At 36.0% G+C, this 26,606-nt stretch overlaps 1 protein-coding gene across 1 annotated transcript in view; it reads left to right on the top strand.

Moving 5' to 3' along the window:
* The window catches only part of DOT1L (DOT1 like histone lysine methyltransferase), a 135,075-nt gene that overhangs the window by 53,778 nt on the left and 54,691 nt on the right, over nt 1–26,606 (top strand). The window contains exons 4-7 of the mRNA XM_044672031.1: nt 3,554–3,617; nt 8,414–8,642; nt 16,810–16,904; nt 25,421–25,483. Coding sequence (XP_044527966.1) covers nt 3,554–3,617; nt 8,414–8,642; nt 16,810–16,904; nt 25,421–25,483 — 451 coding nt within the window. The remainder of the gene's footprint in view (nt 1–3,553; nt 3,618–8,413; nt 8,643–16,809; nt 16,905–25,420; nt 25,484–26,606) is intronic.

Raw genomic sequence — 26,606 nt, 5'->3', positions numbered from 1 at the left:
TTTTGGCTACTTTATTTGAATAATTTTAAATTGTTTTGGATAGGACTCCTTTTTTGATAAAAACCTTTTGGAAAACTAGAATGGTATCTGGCAGAAATTAGGCATAGACCAAAATCTTATATCATCATATAATAAATTCAAAATGGATTTGTGACCTGAACCATATTGTTTAGAAGACAAGCAGACTGTCTCCTTTTCAAAGCTATGGTTAGATGATGAATTCTTTACCAAGGGTAGAAGCAATTATAAAAGATATAAATAAAAATATAATTGTTTTTTTCAGTTGTGTCTTGACTCTTTGTGACACCTTTTGGAGTTTTCTTGTCAAAGATACTAGAGCGGTTTGTCATTTCCTTCTCTAGTTCATGTTACAAATAAGGAAAGTGAGGCAAATAGTATTAAGTGACTTATCCAGAGTCACATAGTTAGTAAGTTTTTGAGGCCAGATTTTAACCCAGGAAGATGAATCTTCCTGATTCCAGGCCCAACACTTTATCTACATAGCTACCCCAAAATAATGATTATTAGCTCTTAAAATGCTTTTCAAACCCTAAAGTGAGCCCAAGAACAAAAATCTGCATAAAGCTGATATTTGACCCAAAAAAATATGAAAAGGGAAAAGGAATCAAGATTTTGCCCTGGGGAAAAAAATGTCACAAAAGGAATAATACATAATGATAATAATGTACATAAAAACAGCTACATGTATATAACTTGTTCAGGTTGCCAAGAGCTTGACATATTGTCTCATTTGATCCTCACACTGGGAGATAAGGTTCTATTATCAGGACCATTTTATAGATGGGAAGAGGCTTGATGAAGAGGCTTGAGACATGGCAATAGGGCCAATTTTGAACTGTGATCCTTTGCTCTCTCCACTGTGCATGTCCCTTGTATGCCTTTATCAAAAAGACACTTTTGATTACTATCTGTACAGAAACTTTTCAATTTTATGTAAAGTCTTTGTATTGAATTTCTCAGATAAGATTTGGTATTCAAAATAGATAACTAACAGATACCTGTGAGCCAAAAGCCAAAGGATAGGAACAGTTCCCAAAGTAAGAGTTACAAGCTCTTAATTATATGAAAGAATGTTCCAGATCTCTAATAATTGATTTAGTGTTTCTTAAAGTGTTTTGTCTCCTGCAGTGTAAAAAGTTATGAGAGGAATAGCAGACAGTGATGACAAGATTGCTGTCAAATTAGCCTATAACTTGGATTGTGTTTTTTGGATGATTGGACCCAAGACCTATGATTTCTTATAAGGGCAATTCCCCCTGTTGAACTTACATTTGTATTTTTTTAGGACAGTGCCTCTTCTGTATTTTGTGTATTTTGAAGTCATAGAGTTGCTTGAGTCCCTGAGCTTTTAAGTAATGTGCCTATGGCCCCACAGCTGATTTGTGGCAGAGGCAAATCCTGAAGTCCCTGTTCAGTCATTGAAGGCTTACTTGAGCCACCTCTTTTGTGGTAGCTGTTCATCAGCTAGATTAGTCCTTTGCCAGATCCTATCTTTTTATCCATATATTAGAAACCAAGTCTTGCTCTTTGGCTGCCAGGGAAAGGAGGAAGTCTTCATAACCAGAAGACTAAAAGTGACTCTTATAGGACTGAGTTGCTTTGAGAGAACCTGAGCCCACTTTGCCATTACTGTTCATTGTAGGCCTGAAGATGATAGAGATGTCTGCTCTGTGGATTAATGGTGTAAAGAGCAAAAGATGAAATAACTGAGGAGACAAAGGTGATTTGATCTTCTGAGCATATTGATTCATTAAGCAATGAATTAAGCAGTCACCAGTTTCTTGGACCCCAAATACAGGGGAAGACAGACTTCTATATAGTAAAAATGATTAATCAGATAAGGTCAATTAATTAAAAGGAAATAATATAACATTGGGTAATCTGATTTTTTTTATTGGATGAAAGATTTGGGACTTTCCAAGTTGGGAGTAGAGTGAACAGGTACACTTCTAGGGAAAGAAGTATTCTGTTTTCCAAACAAATGCAAACAATTGAAGTGTCCTGGGAGAGCTTTGAGGTGAAAACCCTGGATCTGGGCAAGTTACACTTTGCAAGAATGCAAGACTCCAAAACTTAAACTTCTAAATAAAAAGAAATGTATTAATTTGAAAGTCATGTTAGGAGGTGGGGAGACAGTGTGGAGGTAGAGCACTGCCTCCTAAAGGAGATGTGTTCTGAGCTTTATATACCCTTTGGACAGTGGCCTATATGACTAGAGATAGGACGATGATGGCACGTTACTGGGTCTCTGGAACCTGAGATGTGTCATGTGGTTATGCCTCAAAGTCAAAAGGGGGTGAACTTCCAGTTTAGATGATAATCAGATATCTGGGATATAAAATAGATGCTTATCAGGAACAAGCTTCCCAGCTTGGTGCCTCTCTGTACTCATCAAGAATGAAGAGAGAGCCCAGAGGGTCTCAAAGTCACCTTCCCTAATACTGCAGAAATGCAAGGGAAAAATGAGTCTTTTTTATGAATACTCTGACCTGGCACACAATCTGGAGTTTTGGGCTGTCTAGGAGAAGCCTGTATATCAAAAGGAACATAGAAAATTACAACTTATTGATTCTTATGGGAATCAGATAAGATATGGGTTGCTTGAGAGGTACAATTATGAGAAAATGCCTTACATCAGTTTTAGGGTCTGACTGTGTTTCTGGTCAGCATGACCTAACTCCTTGGTTAAAGATCTCTACACAGTAGGTACATGTGGTCCACTTTCATAGCCACGCAGGGCTAGGTTTAAGCAAAACAATAAGGTTTTCTCTCAGTTTCCACAATTGAATAAACTTTTCTCACAAGATAGAATTTGGACTAGGCCTATAATTGAATAGAAAGGAAACTAAGCTAGCTCCAGAATTGAGTCACAAGCTAGATTCACTGTGGTTCACTCAGTTTCCACAATTAACCACTTGCTGTCCTAATCCCCTCAATTCCTTTACAATGGAGAGAAAGCTGGACTAGTAGTCTTACAAAGTCATTTAGTTAACTAGATACACATGTGATGTATCTTGTGGTAGAATACTCTTTCCTTCAATAGGAACTGTTTCCTTTTGTCTTTGTATCTTCAGAACCTAGCCAAAGTGTGGTTTGCCCAAATGTGGAATTGAATTGAATATTGCCAGCTTTATTCACATAGTGCCTTTTGAGTTCTGGTTTTACCTTGAAAGGGGTAATAAGAGATCATATTTAAGGTGCTCTTTAATCAGAGTATTGTTGAAGAAACCCAAGATGATATCATTTTTATTTTCTGAGGAGTAGTTAGACTTATTAGCCAACAATATTTATGTGTTTTTCTTGTAATTTTACTTAATTATATTATTTCAGGAGGATCTACCCCATTACTTCCTTGCAATTGGGGGGAAGGGAGAAGATTTGCCTTTGAAAATGGATGAACTCTTCTGATTTTTTGGCTTTAAATCCTGGATCATTCATAGGCCCTACTAACCTGTTTCTTTCCTGGGCAGTGCTGTTTGTTAAAGGTTTCTTTTGAATTGTTAAGTGATGATGAAACTTCACTTTTTTTCAGCTTTGAAAGCATGCAGAGACTTTGTGACAAGTACAACCGAGCCATTGATAGCATTCATCAACTGGTAAGTATTAACTTTTGTTACACTCCTGTTTTTGTTATAGTTGGGAATTTCAAATTCACCAATATTGAAATGCTTTTCATAATGGACTCTCAGCACCAATTCTTTCTATTCATTTTGGGATACTGATGGTATTCTTCCTAAGCAAAAAGTCTTGGTAAGAATTTAATTGCTCTCCTCTAATGGAAATAAAATTTAGCCACCATGTCAGTCTTTGTGTGGAGTGACCAAGTTGACTAATTTGCCTGCAAGACTTAAGAAATTTTATTAGAATACGTAACTTCCAAACTACTTGTTCATGGCTGTAAGGTAAAGGTCCCTTAACTGCTTAGGGGAGCCAGCATCTCTAACCTAGAAATTACTAGTGTCATTGCTTGAATATGGAGAAATGATATATGTAGGATATTGTGGAGTGTTTTTAGAATTGATTTCACATCAATAGCTATCCCATCTATCCTCAAAAACACACATTCTTTTTCTCTCTCCCTCTCTGTTAATTCTATAAAAGCACTATTCTCTTTTTTTAAATGTTTTTATTTTTTATTTTTTAGAAAAATTTTCCATGGTTACATGATTCATGTTCTTTCTCTCCCCTCCGCCCCTCAATCCCACCCCCACCACCCCACCCCATAGCCAACATACATTTCCACTGGGTTTTACATGTGTCATTGATTGAGACCTATTTCCATAGTTTTAATATTTGTATTAGGATAATAATTTAGAGTCTACATCTCCAAATCATATCCCCATCAACCCATGTGTTCAAGCAGTTGTTTTTCTTCTGTGTTTCTACTCCCATAGTTCTTCCTCTGAGTGAATAGTGTTCTTTCTCATATGTCCCTCAGAACTGTTCTAGATCATTGCATTGCTGCTAGTAGAGAAGTCCATTACATTTTATTTTACCACAGTGTAACGGTCTCTGTGTATAATGTCCTCCTGGTTCTGCTCATTTCACTCTGCTTCAATTCCTGGAGGTTGTTCCAGTTCACATGGAATTCCTCCAGTTCATTATTCCATTGGGCACAATAGTATTCCATCACCAGCAGATACCACAATTTATTCAGCCATTCCCCAATTGAAGGACATATCCTCATTTTCCAGTGTTTTTCCACTACAAAGAGTGTGGCTATAAATATTTTTGTACAAGTCTTTTTTCCTTATCTCTTTGGGGTACAAACCCAGCAGTGGTATGGCTGGATCAAAGGGTAGACAGTCTTTTAGCACCCTTTGGGCAAAGTTCCAAATTGTCATCCAGAATGGTTGGATCAATTCACAACTCTACCAGCAATACATCAACATCCCAATTTTGCCACATCCCCTCCAACATTTATTACTTTCCTTTGTTGTCATGTTAGCTAATCCGCAAGGTGTGAGTTGTTTAGATTTGCATTTCTCTATAAGAGATTTAGAACACTTTCTCATGTACTTATTGATAGTTTTGATTTCTTTATCTGAAAATTGCCTATTCATCTCCCTTGCCCATTGGGGAATGGCAAAAAGCACTATTTTCTAGAACATTTTAATGTTTTCAAAGTACTTTTCTTACTTTTATAAGATAATTAGTATAAATAGTATCCTGACTTTATACAGCCCCACTATTGACTCTATGCCTCTTTAAAGATGCTAAGATGCCAAAGTTTCCTAATTTGAGTCATTTTTAATTTGTCCTAAGTACTCTTGCCTTTGAGACAGTATGTATTTGAACCAGCTTTCTGAACCAAGAATTTGTTCATTTGCTTAAGTGATACAATTTGAATCCATGAAATGGGAAGATCATTTGAGAGTCTAGAGCCATGAATTTCTAATGCTGTCTGCCACATTCATCCCATAAGCAAATCTCTTAAATCTCTGGATCTCATTTTCCTCATCTGTAAATATGAATAAGATTTTTTTAATGCAAGTGTTGTTGTGAGGAAAGTGACTTCTATAGAATTGTTTTTACTAGTATTATATCTTATCAGCCTTTTGAAAACTTGATCCTACTGTAATTTCATATAGAGAGAGTGCCATAAGTAAAAATTTGGCTTACAAAAATACACAACGAAAGGACACTCATTGTAAAATAGAAAATACCGTTTTAAGAGCTAGGAATACAAATTTCAAAAAAGGAAAAACAATTCTTGTTTTCAAGGAGCTATCCAGAAAGGTTTTCTGTATGGTATTTTAGTCGAGGCTTGAAGGAAGTTGCGAAGGAAGTTTGTTTTGGTTAGGAAGTCAGCCAGTGTAAAAGCCTGAAGATGGGAAACTGTTGTTTGTCAGACCACCAGGTAGTTCAAGTTAGAGTGGAATGGGGAGTAAAAATGTAAGAAAATTGGATTAGTGTGAAGGGATGATAGGGAGTTACTTCAATTTACTGAGTAAAGAAGTAGCATGAGAAATCTTGACAAACTGGTTGGAGATTGGATCAGAGGATAGAGGGACTTGAGAGAGGAAGAACAATAGAAGATCATTGATATAGGAAGGTTGAGAAATAATAGAGTCTGCAGTAATATTTGTTGGTAGCCATTTGAGTAAAGAGAAGGGTACATATAAGAGATATTATGATGAGAGGTGTTGAATGTATTGTAGAACCAGTGAGCATTCCTAAGCTGACACTGAGGTTTGGGGTTGGAGGCATTTTTAAGAACAATAAATTGTTGGGAAGAGGTGGGATGAAAGATAATTAGTATAATTTGAAGCTGTAAGGACATCTGGTTTGAAATATCCAATAGACCATTGGTGTGATGAGTGACTGTAGACTGGAAGATACTAGGGTTGAATATACATTATGAATCTGTGATTCATATGCTTTGAAGTGATAATTGGTCCCATGGGAGCTGATGAGATTAACAAGAAGGAAAAGAAAAGAGTCCACAAGGAAGGCTTGGAGAAGGCATTAAGTATCTCTTCTACATAGATTCTGCCAACATTATCATAAAATACTTGACATTACTTGTGGTGATAGACTAAGTGAAATTTAAAGTTGATGTATTAAGGATCAGTTAGGAAAAAATTAGGCAGGATTTAAAATTTTTTTTGATTATTTGAGAAATTCATTATATCATCAACTTGTCATAGCCTGGTAACCAATCTTTTGCATGTTGTATCCTTAAATAACAGCTTTGAAAGATTTGTTCAAAGCATCTATTTGGGTAGTATATTTGAAAAAAATTCAGGCTCGTTGCTATTCCTCATGAGTGGATAGTAGGATTTCATCTTTGAGAAATCTGAAACATGTACAAATTAACTGTCACTATTAGAGTTTCTATAGCACAATGGAAAAAATAGTGGCTTTTGAATTCAACCTTGCTTTTTTAAGAGGGAAAAAGGGGTTTTATGGGTTCCATATATTAAAAGATGGTCACCCGAGGATTGAACTATTATCAGTCCTCAATTAAGAATAATCTCAAGTCAAAATTGACTTTAATGGAAGTTTATTTACAATTAAGAAGAGAGAGAGGAAATAAGAATCTAACCCAGTAGGTAATTTATTACAATCCTCTAATTAATCCAGATAGATCTTAACCCTCAGCTGAGAGTTAGAGGGGCCAGAGGCCCAGAGGTGAATGGAGCAAACTTCCTTCACAGAGTCTACTAAAAGAATTTTTTTTTTTAAAACCCTTAACTTCTATGTATTGGTTCATAGGTGGAAAAGTGGTAAGGGTGGACAATGTGGGTCAAGTGACTTGCCCAGGGTCACACAGCTGGGAAGTGTCTGAGGCCAGATTTGAACCTAGGACCTCCCGTCTCTAGGCTTGACTCTCAATCCACTGAGCTACCCATCTGGCCCCTAAAAGAAGTTCAGGACGATTCAGTCAGTCTTTAAACTCACTACGTGGGATTCAAAGAAGATATTTAAAGCAATCTCACCAGAGTCTCAGCATTCCAGCATTCCTCCATGAACCAGAAGAGATCCATCACCAGACTCCCTCTACTGAAGATCCCAGCTGACTGAGGACCTTCTCCTTTTAAAGGGGTTGCTTATGTGTCACTTCCTGTGCCTCCCTCCTAATTTGCATGTCCAATCACAATAGATGATTCTCATAGTACTGCCTAGGGGGCAGTCAGTTAACTTGGATTAAGGGACCTCTCAAAATTAGAGGTGTTCTCACTTTTGGTGATTAAATCTAAAAATGGGCAGTGTAGACTTAATCTAATTATCACACTTTGAATTCAGGTTCTTATATTTGTGGGAAGCTTCTTCTTATGGTCTCATTTTCCTTTCCTTTAAGATGGAGGAGTTAGACTACAAAGTCTCTGAGTCCCCTCAAAGTCCTAAATTGTATGTTCTTATATTATTTGGAATGGGACATGAAACAGCACATTGGAAAACACACTATTATTAGAAATCAGAAAACCTATATGTGGTGTCATTTATATATGCCTCTGGCCTATAGGAACATGGACACTACTTAGCCTTTTTGGTCTTTAAAATGAGTTGGTTGAACTTTAAGGCTTATAAGATTCTTTTATCACCTATTGGGGTTGGGGTATAGGCTCTGTCACCCACAAACCATTGAGTAGATGGGACTTTATGAAGGATTTAAAGCCATTTTTGACTGCTGTTCTACTTTTTTTTAAGGTACTTTTATGCTGGTTATGGTTTCAAATAGAATTTTGGTGGTGAATCTCTTGACATTTTTTTATTAGTTTACAACTCAAAACTGAGAGAGCACCTTTTCCCCCTATCCCTTTCCAGGGACATTTAAGTATCCAACTTATTCCTTTAGAAAAAGATTGAATGTGAATTATTACTTCTGACTTGATCCAACTTTTTGTTACTGTTTTTCTGCTATTCTTTTCCCTCCAATTCCTTTTAGTGGAAAGGAACAACCCAGCCTATGAAATTGAACACTCGGCCATCCAATGGGCTTCTTCGACATATCTTGCAGCAAGTATATAACCACTCAGTCACAGATCCAGAGAAACTCAACAACTATGAGCCCTTTTCTCCAGAGGTGTATGGAGAAACTTCATTCGACTTAGTTGCCCAAATGATTGATGAGATTAAAATGACAGAGGATGATTTGTTTGTTGATTTGGGCAGTGGTGAGTATGTATCAGTAAATGTTTGGTGATTGTCATGTTAACCAAAAAGTTTGGGATGTTACATACTAATTATATACCAAGGGGAGAAGTTTCATGGACAAGTAAAGTATAATGGGAACACCAGGATGCTCATAGGAGTATTAGATTAAGCTGACCATAGGACTGATTTTGTTACCCACAGTAAAGCCACAACTGAGCTGGCCATTGAGCTAGTCAGAAAAGTGAAGGAGAAGGGGCTGACAGATAAAAAAAGTTCTGCTTGATAAAATTTTGGTTTTGTTCAAGATACTCAACAAACATGTGTTCCATGTACTGTGCCATGTGCTAGGGAAACAAAAATAGGTTTGATTCTAGTATCTAGAGCAGGAATGGTCTTAGAGCCATCAATTTTATTCTGAAACCTTGGTTTTATAGCTGACCTTTATAAACTGAGGGGATAAAGACCTATGTACAATTATAATATTATTGATAAAAAGATAAAAGTTTAGAGAGAAAGCCTAATGTTTTGGCCCTTGAAGACTGATCAAAAGGCCTAGTTGTGGTGTTTTCCTCACATGAATTTACCTTTATCTTCTGTTGAGAATTCTATTAAAGCGGCAGAGATATTGCTGGCATGATAGGTACCAAATCATTAATGTATACACCACTCTTGTACAACCAAGGTTGTTGCCTATCTATCAGATTAAAAGAATTAAGACTCCTGATTTCCATTTAAAGTTTTCTAAGTATTATTGGCTGTTCAATTATTTCCTCACTAATAACCCTAACTTTTAGACTTTTATCTAAAATTCCCTTTCCTTGTTCTAAAATGACAACTTTTTAGAATAGCTGAAGTTTTGAGGCCCCCTGAGATTTGACCTAAAAGTATTTGTGGCAAGCGTAGGGAATGTATCTCTAGTGATGGATGATCTTTGAGTAAAAGGGACACTAGCACAGACATTGCTTTTTCCATGCTAAACAAGTTAGGATAGAGCAGTGTGATGGTGAACCTTTCAGAGACTGTGTGCCCTACCCCCTGCTGCCTTATCCCAGACAGGGCAGGGAGAAAGGGAGGGGAGCAGCCAAGCACTCTGCTCAGGGGCAGGGAGGTGCAGTGGTATGGTGGGGAGGGGAAAGGGAGCAGAGAGCTCTGCCTGTGTCCCTCTGCCTTTCTTTTAACTAATTCTGGCTAGCAAGACCAGGTGTGCTCATAGAGAGGTCTCTGTGTGCCATCAACATAATCCATTGAAGAAGCAACTTAAAGTAATAGCCATAAATATAGTTTTATCATACCATTCTTCAAAATAAGCTTTTTAAGGCACAATCTTCCAGCTGTTAGCAGTTTTTTGGGCCAGTGGCTTAGTACATTTCTCAATTCATGCTTTCTTGGGATTTTTTTTTTGGGGGGGGGGAAGGAGAGGATATATTTTAAATGCAGATCTCCTGCCTAGATAATAGAAATTCATTTCTATTTTGGAAATATAGTCATATTCAATATAATACACTTTTTTTTCTTTTTTGGGGGAAAATGGAAATACCTGAGTATTTGAGTGGGGGAATCCCTTATTTGGTGGTAATATTGTTAATATTTGCTTTTTATTGGCGATATTATGTAATAAATAGAATGATGCTCAAACAGGTAATAGAATTAAAAAAATTTTTATTTTATTTCAATAACAAATTTACACATGTTTTCCATAGTTGTATAGTTCATGCTGTCTCCCTCCCCCTCCCAGAATTGACTAGCAATTCTACTATGATATACACATATTATCATTCAAAACATATTTCCATCAAGTAATTGAATTTTAGTTCCAGAGGACTCATGAAATCTACTCCACTTCTCTTTCCTGACCTTACAATTTTAAAAGAGGAAACTGAGATCCAGAGAAGTTGACTTGCCTGAGCTAAGGTTCTGCCTAAAGTCCTAGTGTTCTTTTTCTTACTCTTTGCTGCCTCATAGGTTGAATGTTTCATTCCAGGAATTATACGAACATAACTACAAAACACTTTCCAAAAAAATAAAACTAGATCTAAACAATTGGAAAAACATTGAGTGCTCATGGGTAGGACGAGCTAACATAGTAAAAATGACCATTCTACCCAAATTAATTTACTTATTTAGTGCTATACCTATCAAACTACCAAAAACCTTTTTTACTACATTAGAAAAAACTATAACAAAGTTTATTTGGAAGAACAAAAGTTCAAGAATATCAAGGGAAATAATGAAAAAAACCATGAAGGAAGGTGGCTTAGCAGTTACCCGTACCAGATATTAAGCTATTCTATAAAGCAGCAGTCATCAAAACAATATGGTACTGGCTAAGAGATAGAAGGGAGGATCAGTGGAATAGACTTGGGGTAAGTGATGTCAGCAAGACAGTGTATGATAATCCCAAAGAGCCCAACTTTTGGGACAAAATCCACTATTTGACAAAAACTGCTGGGAAAATTGGAAAACAATATGGGAGAGATTAGGTTTAGATCAACATCTCACACCCTACACCAAGATAAATTCAGAATGGGTGAAAGACTTGAATATAAAGAAGGAAACTATAAGTAAATTAGGTGAACACAGAATAGTATACTTGTCAGATCTCTGGGAAAGGAAAGGTTTTAAAACCAAACAAGAGTTAGAGAAAATTTACAAAATGTAAAATAAATAATTTTGATTATATTAAATTAAAAAGTTTTTGTACAAGGAAAAACAATGCAACCAAAATCAGAAGGGAAACAACAAACTGGGAAAAAATCTTTATAACAAAAAATTCTGACAGAGGTCTAATTACTCAAATATACAAGGAGCTAAATCAATTGTATAAAAAATCAAGCCATTCCCCAATTAATAAATGGGCAAGGGACATGAATAGGCAGTTTTTAGATAAAGAAATCAAAAGTATCAACAAGCACATGAGAAAGTGTTCTAAATCTCTAATAATTAGAGAAATGCAAATCAAAACAACTCTGAGGTACCACCTCACACCATTGCTTTAAAAAAAAAAAGTCTCATTGATTTTTATTTCCTAGTGACCTTCCCATTACCTTCCCACCTATGTACCTCTCCTTGATTGACTGAGGTTTACAGCTAGAAAGGGGCCTTAAAGGCCATCCTGTTCAGCCTCCCTCATTTTACAAATGGGGAGACTGAGGCTGGGAGATGTTGAATGACTTGCCTATGTTCATGCAGCCTACTTAAGTGTCAGAAAGGTTATTTTGTTTTAATTCTTATAGTCCTTTAAGAATTGTCAAATTGCATCTCTTGGAATAATTAACTATGAACAAGCAAATAATGAACACAGTGACAAATATGGTGATATTTGCATATATATATTAGCCATTACCTTCTATTTTAGAATCAATACTTTTATCAATACTGTGTATTCTGCCAATACTACGGTAAGGCCTAATCAGTTGGGATTAAGTGACTTACCAGAAAGTATCTGAGGTCAGATTTGAATCCAAGACCTCCTATATCCAGGCATGGCTCCCAATCCACTGAGCTACCTAGCCCCCCTGCATGTATTTTTTATTTTGCTTTTATAGATCTCTTCACCCTAAGCTCTCTGAAGTCATACTTGTTTACTATATTGATCAGAGTCCTAATGACTTTGAGCTTCTTTTCCTTACATTATTACAATATAAATTAGTTTCCAAGCTTTGTTCATTTCACTACATAACTTATTCTGTGGTTTTTTTTGTGTGTTTTTTTAAGCCCTTACCTTCCGGCAATACACAATAACTGTGTATTGGTTCCAAGGTGGAAGAGTGGTAAGGGCTAGGCAATGGGGGTTAAGTGACTTGCTCAGGGTCACACAGCTAGGAAGTTTCTGAGGTCAGATATGAACCTAGGACTTCCCATCTCTGGGCCTGACTCTTAATCCACTAAGATACCCAGCTGCCCTCTATATAGCTTGTTCTTGAAGCTGATATTTAATGATTTTTATATTATATTAGATAAGGAGCCAAATGCCATGTTTAGGTTACTTAGGATTTAGGGGAATTGAGGAAAGGTATGATTATCCAAATATACTAATATTATTACTATACAACAGTTTTTATAAATTGAGAAGTTGAATTGATATGTGGGTCTGCCCAGAGTTCTGAAAAGTCTGATTTATAGGATAATAACTTGAATTATAGAACCCTTTTCATACACCTGTATAGGGAGGGTTATTTTGTTATCATAGTGTAGTTATTTCTGGGATGGAACATTGTAATTATTACAGATCAGGATCATCACACCATGATTTAGAATGGAAAATTAAAAGTCATCTAAAACCAGTTGAACAATTAAGGGCAGTTCTAGATAGGTAGAATGTTATTTATCATCTCAGCTAGAAAACTTTGGATGTTCTCAAGGCTGTCAGGAACATGGGATTTAGAGATGTAAGGACCCCTAGAGATCATGTAGCTCATTCTCTTCATTTTAACACCTCCTCCCATCTTCTATATTTGGCTTATGAACTTGTCATGATTCTAGTTATTCAGAGATTAGGGCTAGATTAGAGACATCTAGTCCCATTTGATTGATAGGAAAACTGAAAATCCTTTTGAAGGGGGTCCCAGAGATGGTTATTGGCAGAGTTGAGACTAGATTGAGTTCAAGGTTTTATCTTAGCAACAACAGAACACAATAATTTTAGCCAACTCCTTTTGCATGTGTTGTATATGTAGAACAGTTTCTCTCCTCATTTAATTAATGTATTAGTCCATTTGTAAGAAATAAAATTTTAGGAAAAAATATCAAAATAGTTGTCTGCCATCACAATCTGGCATATAATGTCTAAGAGAGAAAATAATTATAGTGGTATGCAAAGGCTTATTTCAAAAAAGAGTTTGACTTGTGATTTTAAGAACTTGGCATGAATTTTCTCAAATATTCTTGAGATGTGATTCAGATAAAATGTGTGAAGAATAGCCAACTTTTGCCTTTGGTCCAATAACTTTTTTTTTTTAATGAACTATTAACACATGGTTGTAAAACCTCAGTAACATTGCATATTGAAGCCATTAAGAGATAATTTGGCTTTTTAAAATCTGATATGTGAAGAGGTTGGTCCCCACTCTCTCCCCCCAACTTTCTTTTTCTTTCTTTTTTTTTTTTTTTTTTAACCCTTGTACTTCGGTGTATTGTCTCATAGGTGGAAGATTGGTAAGGGTGGGCAATGGGGGTCAAGTGACTTGCCCAGGGTCACACAGCTGGGAAGTACATGAAGTCACATTTGAACCTAGGACCTCCTGTCTTTAGGCCTGACTCTCACTCCACTGAGCTACCCAGCTGCCCCCACCCCCCAACTTTCTTTAAAAATTCTCTCCAGGGGGCAGCTGGGTGGCTCAATGGATTGAGAGCCAGGCTTAGAGTCAGGAGGTCCTGGGTTCAAATGTGACTTCATGTACTTCCCAGCTATGTGACTCTGGGCAAGTCATTTAACCCCTATTGCCTAGCCCTTACCATTCTTCTGGCTTAGAACCAATACATAGTATGAATTCTAAGACAGAAGGTAAGGGTTTAAAAAAAATTCAAGTCTAAATCTCAAAGGAGTTCATACCTAATTTAGATACGTACTTAATAGTGACCTTGAAGGTATTTCAGGTCTGGTGTATTGACATTTGCCATATTTATGCAACAAAATGAAATTTTAGGAACTTAAAATTACCAAATATATCTTTCAACCTATTGATTTCTTTCCCCCTTTCCTTTCTCTCTGCAGCAGTGTTGTATTCTCTCTTCCCCACACCATCAGGCCTCTACTTTCATCGCCTATATTTCCCATTATGTTCCTTTGTTTCAGTTTCTTTTCAGAGTGCCATTCTTTATAATAAGGAATTTAAAAAGGAAGAAAAAACCCAGGAAAATCAACATTTTTATGTAGTATCTAAAAGCCATGGTCCCTAGCCCTTTTAAATTAGTGGAAGGTGGGGAATGTGCCTTCTCATGGTTGTTCTTGGTGGCCATTTTAATTTCTCAGGATTCAGTTTTAATTATGTGCTGTGGTTCTTTCTATGTACCTCATGGTCATTTTATATAATATTTTCTTGGCTTTGGTTATTTTAATTCTGCATCAGTTCATGTCATACTTCTCATTGTTTCTTTGCATTCGTTATTTATTGTTTCACAGCATAGTAATATTCCTTTACTTTCTTGTACCACCATTTGTTTAGTTATCCTCCAATCTATCAGCATCTACTCCATTTATTTATTCATACATTCATTTGCTTAATTTAAAACCTTTATCTTCTGTCTTAGAGTCAATACTAAATGCTGGTTCCAAAGCAGAAGGGCTAGGCAGTGGGATTTGAATGACTTGCCCAGCCAGTCACACAACTATGAATTGTCTGAGACCAAATTTGAACCCAGGTTCTCCCAAATCCAGGCTTGGTGCTCTAGCCTTTGTGCTAAAATCTTGGACTGGCTCTTTCCACTGAGCCACCTAGTTTCTCCCTCTCTCCAGTTTTAATGAGTATAGCCTTTATGTTTTAACTCATATTATTGCTATAGAAACTTTCAGAGGGGTAATCTCCTTCTTTCTCCCTGAGCAGTTTTGCACCATCTTTGCAATTTACAGTCTTAAGGAGTTGTCTGGGGCCTTCTGAGGTCAAAGGATTTGCTTAGAGTCAAGCAGTCTGTGTCTTCATATTTCATGCATGCTTTGCTTTCTGATTTAGATATCAGACTATTTACAGAGATATTTGAGACAGATTTTTTACCCCCTGTTATATTGAATCTTAGTTGACCCTTTCCACCGTTTATCGCATTTGCATCAATTCTTTTTGCGTGAAAGCTTTTCAGTATCATGCAAGATATTTTAAAAAATTGACTTTCTTTTATAAATGCCTTTCTTCCTTGTTTATTTCTTATTCATTTTTAATGAAATGGTCTTTCATGTTCTGGATGTTTTGACTGTTATTATGGAACTTGGCCTAAGTCCGTGTTGGTGGGCCCATGGCACATGCCCCTTCGTGCTGAAAGGGCCTGCTCTGTTCCCCCTCTCCACAATGCCTGAGAACATTTTTCACATGCCCTGCCCTCTGCCCAGGAACCCAACGTGAGCGCTTCTTCCCCTATCTGCAATAATGCTGGGGGCTCACAGGTAACTTAAAGGTGCAGTTTTGGCACAGGATCTCTAAAAGATTCGCCAACACTGGCCTGATTTTTGTGTCCAAGACCTCATCTCTGATTGATATATCTCTGCCTGACTCTCTAGCTGTCTTCTGAGAAGCTCTTGTCAAATAGGCAATTGTTTTCATAGTTATAATTGATGCTTTCAAAAGGTTTATGCAATAATGAGTTACTGAATACAGTTGTTTTTGAACCTTCAATGTCTACTCCATTTAATTGAACTTTTAAATCTTCAAGTTTGTGAGTGCTATTGCTTTCTTTTCCGTTATTTCTCTAGATAATCTAGATCTATTTTTTCCTCAAAATTAAATTTATTTTGTCTAGTTCAGTGGAGTATACATACAGGATTTTGGTGTAAAACTTTAAAATCTGTGAATTAACTTGGTGTCAGTTTTGTTTTTTATTATATTGGTAGAGCCCAGTCATTAAACCTGAACATTATTCCAATAAGTGATTCTTTATGTAAATAATGTTTTGAATTTGTTATAATTAAAAATTAATCTTGAATTCTACATTAAATTTATAATCATATCTTAGGAGAGAAAGTAAAAAAGATATTACTAGATCTTTCTAACTACCACAGTCCAGACATGCTTCTTTAGGTTCTGGACCATTTACAAGTGGTGGCAAGGTGACCCAGCTAACCACATGTTTGGGCCAAATAAATCAAGACCAGCCAACTAGTAGTATGCTTGACCTCAGGAAGGAAACGAAGCAAAAAGATCCAGAGTTCCATTTACCTCGACTCTTTTATCACCCATGATGTTCTATACTTGGCTTTTGATTGGACATTTGGGGTGGGGAGGGTTCTGCTAGCCCATTCTGGAAGTCAGAAACTGCACTGTCTTGCTGGGTCCTACCTTAATGCACATGTGCCATTTATGTTAATTTCACACGGATTGTACATATTCCCAGGTAGAGTGTGCTTCAGTTAGTTGACACTGATTATAAGCGCTTCTATTGTTCTTCCCTTTCTTTCGTTGAGAGTCACATCTGAACTCTCCAAATAGAGTTTTCTCACTTATACAGCTTAACTTTATCTTACTAATCTTTCTCTCTCTAAAGGAGTGGGACAAGTGGTTTTGCAAGTGGCCGCAGCTACAAACTGCAAGCATCACTATGGTGTGGAGAAAGCAGACATCCCAGCGAAGTATGCTGAGGTGAGAAAAATCCCTTCTGTACTAGAAATCCCTGATGGGCTTATTGTCTTTGTGTTATTTTGAGGCAGAATTACATCTGCTTGTAAAGAATTGCCCTGAATCTCTTTCTCATTGCTCTGTTGTTGGCCATTGTGAGTGGTCAAGGCAAATTAAGGTAGTTGTATTAGCTCTTTTAGTTGTGAGTCTAGCGCAGTTAGATGACTCCTTAAGTTCACATTTGGCCTCAGACAGCTGTGTGATCCTGGGTAAGTCACTTCACCCTGTTTGCCTCAGTTGTCAAATGACCTGGAGAAAGAAATGACATTCTAGGGTCTCTGCCAAGAAATCCCCATGGACAGTATTATCTACAGGGACATGAAATCATGACTGAATGAATGAGCAATAACAAAGTTCTGGTTCTTGTTTGCCTTTTTTTTTTTTTTTTAGAAAAAATAAAAAATAATGGACAATTCTAGCACTCTCATTTCTTATTATATTAATGTGGTATAGCATATTCTGCCAGTGTTGTCCTTGTGATGAAGGAAGATACTGAACCTTGGAAAAACACATGGGATTTGCCCAAGGCCACATTGCTAAGAGGAGCCAGAACAGAGGCTGGTTTCCAGCTTTCCTTAACCAGAATTCCATGTACTTTTTAGGAGGCCACTACTCCCTGGTTTGATTAGAACTCTGCTCACCTTAGGTAATTGTTTGGTAGAATTAATTTATTCTTCTTAGATGAAACGTATGTCTGACACTAAAGTGAAAAACTAATGGCAGGTTAGTTTCTTCTTCTCTAAATAACCTAAATTTAGAGGGGGAGAACAAGGAATCTTGAAGCATACATCCTGCATCCAAACTCCATGTTGCCCTCTTACCTAGTACGAGTTTGAGGCTCCCAAATGTTGTAAGAATATAATATTTTAAATTTTTTTCATTTTTTTTATTGTCCTGCAAAACACACTTCCATATTGGTCTTTGTTGTACATAATCAAAACTCCAAAATGAAACCTAAGATACACTGACTTCAAAGACAATTCCAACAGTTATATTTCTCTGGAGGTGGATATCATTCCCCATTATAAGTCTTTTAGAATTGTCCCAGATCATTGCATTGCTGAACACAGCCAAGTTTTCACAGATAATCATTCTCTAATATTGTTTTTATTGTGTACAGTGTTCTAGTTCTACTTATTTTGCTCTGTATCAGTTCCTAAAGAACTTTCCATGTTTTTTTGAAATCATCTTGCTTACCATTTCTTATAGCACAATAGCATTCCATCACCAGTATATATCACAATTTGTTCATCCATTGCTCAGCCATTCCCCAATTGATGGAAATCCCCTTAATTTCCAATTCTTTGCCATCACAAAAAGAACAGCTATATATATATATATATATATGTATATATATATATATATTTATTTGTATGCATATGTCCTTTACCCTTTTTTATTATCTCTTTGGGATACAGATCCAATAGTGGCATTACTAGATTAAGGGGTATGAACAATTTTATCACCCTTTAGGCATAGTTCCAAATTGCCCTCTAGAATGATTGGATCAGTTCACAACTCCACCAACAGTATATTAGTGTTCCAATTTTGCCATACCCCCTCCGGCATTTACCACTTTCTTTTACTGCCATATTGGCCAATCTGAAAAGTATGAGGTGATACCAGAATGTTGCTTTAATTTGCATTTCTCAAATCAAAAGTGATTTAGAACATTTATTCATATGATTATTATTGGCTTTGATTTCTTTATCTGAAAATTGCTTGTTTATATCATTTGACCATTTGTCAATTTGGGAATGGCTTATATTCTTTTAAGTTTGAGAGATTATACCTTTATCAGATATTTATAATAAAAAAGATATAGTAATTTAGAAAAGCCTCTTTAGGACCTTGGAGTCTTCACTGTATCATTGGAAAGTAAAAGCAATTTGTACTCTATTAGGGGCCTTAGTTTTAGTTGTACTTTATGTATATGTATATGTATATATAGGTATGTGTATATTACATTTATGTATTCAGATGGATAATCTAACAGGTTCATAGCATGGCTGCCAGATAAATCATACTCTCCTATATCAATATTGTGTCTTCTAACTTTCAAACAGATTATTATTTTTTTGTATTTTTTAATTTTTATTTTGAGTATTTTCCCATAGTTACATGTTTATTGTTCTTTCCCTCTCCCCAGACCTCCCTAACCCCCCTTAGCCAACCCACAATTCCACTGGGTTTTACATATATTCTTGATCAAGGCCTAATTCCATATTATTGATTGTTGGACTAGAGTTATTGTTTAGTGTCTACATCCCCAATAATATCCCCATCAGCCCATGTGTTCAAGCAGTTGTTTTTCCTGTGTTTCTCCTCCCACAGTTCTTCCTCTGAATGTGGCTAGTTTTCTTTCTCATAAGTCTCTCAGCCTTGCTTCTGATTCTTGCATTGCTGCTAGTAGGAAAGTCCATTATGTTCAATTGTACCACAGTGTATCAGTCTCTGTGTACAATGTTCTCCTGGATTTGCTCCTTTTACTCTCCATCAATTCCTGGAGGTCATTCCAGTTCACATGGAATTCCTCCAGTTCTTTATTCCTTTGAGCACAATAGTATTTAGTCACCAACAGATACCACAATTTATTCAGCCAATCTCCAATTGAAGGACACTCTCTCATTTTCCAATTTTTTTGCAACCACAAAGAGTGAGGCTATACATATTTTTGTACAAGTGTTTTTCCTTATTATCTCTTTGGGGTATAAATCCAGCAGTGCTATGGCTGGATCAAAAGGCAGATAGTCTTTTAAAGCCCTTTGGGCCTAGCTCCAAATTGCCATCCAGAATGGTTGTATCAGTTCACAACTCCACCAGCAATGCATTAATGTCCCAATTTTGCCATATCCCCTCCAACATTTATTATTCTCCCCTGCTGTCATTTTAGCCAATCTGCTAGGTGTGAGGTAATGTCTCAGAGTTGTTTTGATTTGCATTTCTCTAATTATCAGAGATTTAGAACACTTTCTCATGTGCTTATTGATAGTTTTGATTTCTTTATATAAGAATTGCCTATTCATGTCCCCTGCCCATTTATCGATTGGGGGTTTCAAAAAGATTTAAAAAAGTTCAGGTAGTCAGTAACCCCTATCTTGGATCTGTGGAACAAACCTTGCTCCAATCTGTACATTAAAGCATAATGCTGAGTCAAATAAGACAGATAGTGTCTCCTTTATTTTCAGAGGACCTGTATTTTTTTCCTTTATAGAGAAATGTTGTACATGTACCTACTGGTCCCTCATTCTTCCTTTCCTTAGACTTCAGATCATTGGCTACACTGACCTTTGAGAGACTTTCTTTTTTTCAGGTTCTCCTGAAAATTATGACCCAGACATGTGGTACTTGCAAAAATGCAGATTCATTTAGAGCTTTTCACACCTAGTAACTCTATCAAGGTCCTTGTAGGATTATTTAGGAAGTACCATGCTATCTACTTACACTAAACAGAGTTATTATAAAGAGAACTATTCTTATTTCTATAGGATGAGCAAGCCTACAAAGCCTTTTTTTTTTTTTTTTTTTGGTAACAAGCATGGGATATGGGCCGTGCCAAGTATTATCCTCATTTTAATAGCAGATCCAAGACAGAATCTAGTTGTCTTTCCATGTCCAATGTGTTCTTTCTTAGTAGGATCTGGTTAGACACCTAGACTAAAAAAAACCTAAGATTATTTTAAAAATCAAGAAGAGTAACTGACTTTGTTTTGGTCAGACTAGCATTCCAGGCACTAAAGAAGAATTTGTCTTTCATAAATGACTTAAACAGATCAGTTTAAAGATGAGAGTTCTAGTCATATTATCATCTGGTTCTTTCCCCTTGATTTTAGATTGATAATACTCATTGGAGAGTCTTCCTGGTCCTCTTTCCTGGAGGAAAAAGAATACTCCAATTTTTTGGTAATGCCTGCTCTAGATAGATCTCTACATTGTAGTTTGAGGTTACAGAGAAGATTAGGGCATGAATCCTTTCTTTAGATTCATTTGTTAAGGATCTAATACTTAATCCATAGGTTGGCCTTAATGACAGAAGTTTATTCTTGTATAAACCTTATTTAGCAGCATAATTCTCTTTTAACTGTAGATTAATTTCTCCCCTTTTCCAATCTACTTTGGTCTTCTGAAGCTTCACTTTGATTTTGTGCCATTGTCAATAGTACCTTTATCATTTTTAACCAATTTCTTGACCTTGATTGTACTAAGTTGTGAAATCCTTTAGGCAGTCCTTTTCATTGTCATCCCTGCCTCCAGTGTATACATTAAAGTAATAAAGTTGAGTTTCAAACTGCTTTTGTTTAGAACTCTCCCTAAAGGGTTTTTTTTGGGGCGGTGGGAAGCAGATCAAAAGTTCTGTAATAAAGGATAGTTTCTAGGTTCACTCAACGTTTACATATCAAAAACACAAGGTTTATTGATAATGATATGTTGTGGGTAAAAATCTGAGTTCCAATTTTGTCTTGATTTATCATGTCAAATCTGACATGATCTTCTAGGTGACACTGGGCAAATCACTGAAAATGCTAGTTCCCTAAGTAACTAACAGAGGTAAATACAGAGGATATCTACATTGTTGACGGGACCCAATGAAATCATGGGTCTGGACTCAAAAGAAAACCTATGGTATATAGCAGTCAGAAGACAGTTAACAAGTATTAAGTGTCAACTTTTCTAGGTGATATGGTTGCAGGTATAAAAGTGCCAACAAGATAGAGTTCAAAGCCATGGGATCCAAAAGTCAGGAGCCCCCATTTGGAGGTAGTGTTTGGTCTGAGCTTTGAAGGGAGGAAGGATGGCTTCTAAGAAACAGAGCTAGAGAGAGAGAGTAGAGCTGTGCACATACCTGGAGAAATGAGAACAGCATGGTGCACAAGAGGAGGAAAGCAAGGAGGCTATTTAGGTTCTATTGTAGTATATAAAAGAGAGTAATCAACTTGGAAAGATAGAGTCAGCTTATAAACACTTTTTAAAAAAAGTTTTCCTTTAAAAACTATTTTATTTCTCCAACTACATGTAATAACAATTTTTAACATGCATTTTCTGAAATTGTAAGATCCAGATTGTCTCCCTCCCTACTTATCCCTCCCCTTTCTTGGAGTTGACAAGCAATTCAATCTGGGTTATACATATATCATCATGCAATGTATACTTCCATAATGGTCATTGTTATAAGAGAACACATAATACCAAATACTCCATAGAAACACAAGTAAACTAATGTGAAAAGTAGTATGTTTTGATCTACATTTTGTCTCCAACAGTTCTTTTTCTGGAAGTGGATAGCATTCTTTGTCATAAGTACTTTAGAATTATCTTGGATTTTTGTATTGCTGAGAGTAGGCTAAGGCTACTACAGTTGATTATTGTACAGTAATGTTACTATGTGTAGTGTTTTCCTGGTTCTATTTATTTCACTCTTATCAGTTCATGTAGGTTTTTCTTTCTTTTTCTGAAATCATTCTACTCATTTCTTATAGCACAAAGATACTTTATCATCATCACAATTTGTTCAGCTATTCCCCAACTGATAGAAGTCCCCATTTCCAATTCTTTGCCATCACAAACAGAGCTGCTATAAATATTTTTGTACAAATAGGTTCTCCCCCCACCCCCTTTTTTAAAATCTTTTTGAGATATAGGTCCAATAGTGGTATCATAGGAGCAAAGGGTATGTATAATTCTTTGGGCATAGTTCTAAATTGGTTTTTGGGTTCACAACTCCACCTGCAATGCATGTGTTCCAATTTTTCCACATCTCTTTTCTATCATTATCGGACAATTTGATAGGTGTAAGATGGCATCTCAACATTGTTTTATTTTGCATTTCTCTAGTCAAGAGTGATTTAGAACATTTTTTTTCATGATTATTTATAGCTTTGGTTTATTCATCTGAAAACTGCTTGTTCATAACATTTGACCATTTGTCAATTGAATAATGGCTTGTGTTCTTATAAATTTAATTTAGTTCTCTATATATTTGAGAAATTAGATCTTTATCAGAGAAATTTGTTACTTTTTCCCTCAGTTTGTGGTTTAAGTTGTATTCCTTTTGTTTGTACAAATCCTTTTTAATTTAATATAATCAGGATTTTTTATTTTATATCTTGTAATATTCTCCATCTCTTGTTTGGTCATAATTTATTCCCTTTTCCATAGATCTGCTAGGTAAACTATTCTATGTTCCCCTAATTTACTTAAATTATCATTCTTTATGTCTAAATCATATATCCATTTTGACCTTATCTTGGTATATAGGGTGTGAGATATTGGCCTATACCTAGTTTCTTCCATACTGTTTTTCAATTTTCCTAGCAATTTTTGTCAAATAGTGATTTATTATCCCCAAAGCTGGTGTCTTTGGGTTTATCAAATTCTAGGTTGCTAAGGTCATTTACCCTGTATATTATGTATCTAATCTTTTATCTACCATTCTGTTTCTTAGCCAGTACCAGAGTGTTTTTATGATTATTCCTTTATAATACAGTTTGAATTCTGGTACTGCTAGGCCATCTTTCTTGACATACTTTTCATTAATTACCTCGTTTTTCTTGACCATTTCTTCTTATAGATGAATTTTGTTATTTTTCTAGTTTTATAAAATAATTTTTTTGTAGTTTCATTGGTATGGCATTGAATAAGTATATTTAGATAGAATAATCATTTTTATTATTTTAGCTCGGTCTAGCCATGAGCTATTAATATTTTCCCAGTTTATATCTGACTACATTTGTGAAAAAAGTGAAATTCCTTTGCCTTGGCAAGTATATTCCCAGATGTTTTATGTTGTCTAGAGTCATTTTAAATGAAATTTCTCTTTCTATCTCTCGTTGTTGGACTTTGTTGGTAATATATAGAAATGCCAATGATTTATATGGGTTTATTTTTGTGTCCTGTACCTTTGCTAACTAGTTGTAGTTTTTATTGTCATGCAAAACACACTTCCATATTGTCATTTTTGTAAGAGCACACTCATATATAACCAAAACCCCCAAATTGGATACATTGATATCAAAGATGACTTAACAGTTCCTTCTGCTGCTTGACTTTGTTAGTAATATATAGAAGTGCTGATGATTTATGTTGATTTATTTTGTTTCCTGCAACTTTTCTAAATATATTAATTATTTGAACCTGTTTTTTAGTTGATTCTCTAGGATTCTCTGTATCTCATGTCATTTGCAAAAAAGTGCTACTGAGTTTAGTTTCCTCATTGCCTACCTTAATTCCTTCAATTTCTTTTTCTTCTCTTACTGCTAAAGCCTACATTTCTAGTTCAATATTAAATAATACTGGTAAGGATGGGCATCTTTGCTACCCCCCTTGTCTTATTGATAAGACTTATTTCCATTGAAAGTACTACTTGCTGATGATTTTAGATAGATGCTTCTTATCATTTTAAGGAATGGCCTATTTATTTCCATGCTTTCTAATGTTTTGAATAGGAATGGCTTTTTCTGTACCTACTGATAATCTTGTAAAGCATTTTGAATGCTAAGTGATTGGATGGGGTTGAGTGGGATGAGTAAGAGTGAAGAGTCAAGGACAACATCTAGATTGTGAACGTGATGGAGCCAGGAGAGAACAGATTCTTGAACTTGACTCAAGGAAGAGAAAGTATTTGGGAAGTGGGAGAAGGTTGTTAGAAGTTTTATATGTGTCAGAGTTCAGTGAAGGTCAGTACCTAGAAGAGGCCAGGAGATATGGAAAAAAATGATTGCCAGTGATACTGGGATAGGATAAGTGAGAAACTCAAGCAGAAACTTTGTAAACAACAAATATAGACACAATCTATTCTTGGTGCTATGGAGATAACAAAGATGGAAACAAAGCAGTTCATGCCTCTAGGGGCTTAGTCTTTTTCACAAGAAAGGTGAAATGCATTTTGTGGGAGGGAGAGATTTCTTTAAGATACTATTTTTAATTCTTATTCTTGTTGTCATAGCTTTTAATGTCTTGTGAAGATGGAGCTTCTGATTGGAGGGTTGAGATATGTGGGGAGTTGAGAGGGAAGAGAATGAATGTTAATCAAATTGCTACTGAGTATTTTTTCATTCTCTTTGTCATTTTGATCCACTATCCTTTGCTTTGTCCCTAAAAATGGAAAGAATCAACTCTTAGCCTAATCTTTTTTTTTTTTTTTTTAATTTTAAACCCTTAACTTCTGTGTATTGACTTATAGGTGGAAGATTGGTAAGGGTAGGCAATGGGGGTCAAGTGACTTGCCCAGGGTCACACAGCTGGGAAGTGTCTGAGGCCGGATTCGAACCTAGGACCTCCAGTCTCTAGGCCTGGCTCTCAATCCACTGAGCTACCCAGCTGCCCCCTAGCCTAATTTTTTTTAATGAGGAGAGAAAGATTAAAAATGTTTTGGGGTGAAAAAGACAAATTTTGTAAAATACTAATTGGGGTTGTTTCTTTGTCTAATTTTCCTGGCAATGAAGTATTTTATATTGAACTGTTTCCTTTTTCTCTTCTTTTAGACAATGGACAGAGAGTTCAGAAAATGGATGAAGTGGTATGGGAAGAAACATGCAGAATACACAGTAAGTCACTATCCTGATTTTGAAAAGATCTGGATGCTTTTTTGGGGTTAGGGTCTAAAGTAAATTTAAATTATCCCTTGCATGTTTTTGAATGGTTTATCAATTAGATCACTTTTAAAGAAGTTTGATTCTTAAAATTCAATTTTTCTTGATGTCTTGTTTTTATGTTACCTACATTTCTAGTCAGTTGGTAAGCATTTATTAAATGTTAGGTGGTGTGCTAAATAAACTACAAAGAAAGGCAAAGAGACAGTCTGTTCTTAAAAAGTTCACATTCTGAGGATATTATAAGCAGAAGTGTACAAACAAACCACATACAAGGAAAAGGAAATTAAATAGTAAATAATTAATGGAGAAAAACACCAAAAGGAAGAGGAATTGGGAAAGTCTTCCCTTAGAAAGTAGATTTTTAATTGAGACTTGAAGAAAGCCAGAAGAAAGAGATAAAGAGGAAGAGTATTCTAGGCATGGCGGACTTGTTTTATTTGATTTTTTTAGTTCCTTTTTGAATTCTTCCAGTGCTTGAGACTAATTTCCATTTTTCTTTGAAGTTTTGCATGTGGTTGCTTGGGTCTTACTGTCCCCTATTGGCTCTGTGCTTCGCTGTTTCCACAGAAATTTTCTAGGGTTAGGTGTTTCTTTTGCTGTTTGCTCATTTTCCCAGCTTTTTTTTTTTTTTTTTTTGCCTTGAACTGTGGGAATTAAAAGCTGATGATTCTGTCTCCTCTGATGATGGCTTTCAGGACTCTCTTACTCCAAGTCATTTTGTCCTGGGGCTAGGTTTTCACTACAGTGGCACACTTAAAAGGGCCACTGAGAGCTGGTGCCAAGACCTGGTACTTCAAAGGGTGGATCTGAGGTGTGGGATGCTTTCTTGTCAGAGTAGGTAGGGTCCTGGGATCCTAAAGTTGGCCTGTGTCCAGACATGGAACCTTGTAAGCAGTAGGTGAGTGATTGGTTGGGTGCAGTTTTGTGTCCAGTTCCTCCTTTTCATGTGAAAATCACCTCTTTCTGTCTATCTTTCAAGTTGTATTCAGTGGGAGAGTCCCCTCATTCCATCTTGCTATTGGTGTTGGACTCCTTTCTTTTTAAGGCATTTTTTAAAGATTTGTTTGGAAGAATA

Source organism: Gracilinanus agilis, chromosome 1, assembly GCF_016433145.1.
Source record: "Gracilinanus agilis isolate LMUSP501 chromosome 1, AgileGrace, whole genome shotgun sequence".
In the NCBI taxonomy this organism is placed as follows: Eukaryota; Metazoa; Chordata; class Mammalia; order Didelphimorphia; family Didelphidae; genus Gracilinanus; species Gracilinanus agilis.
The sequence above is the reverse complement of the archived record's forward strand: the minus strand, read 5'-3'. Positions and strand labels throughout refer to the sequence as shown.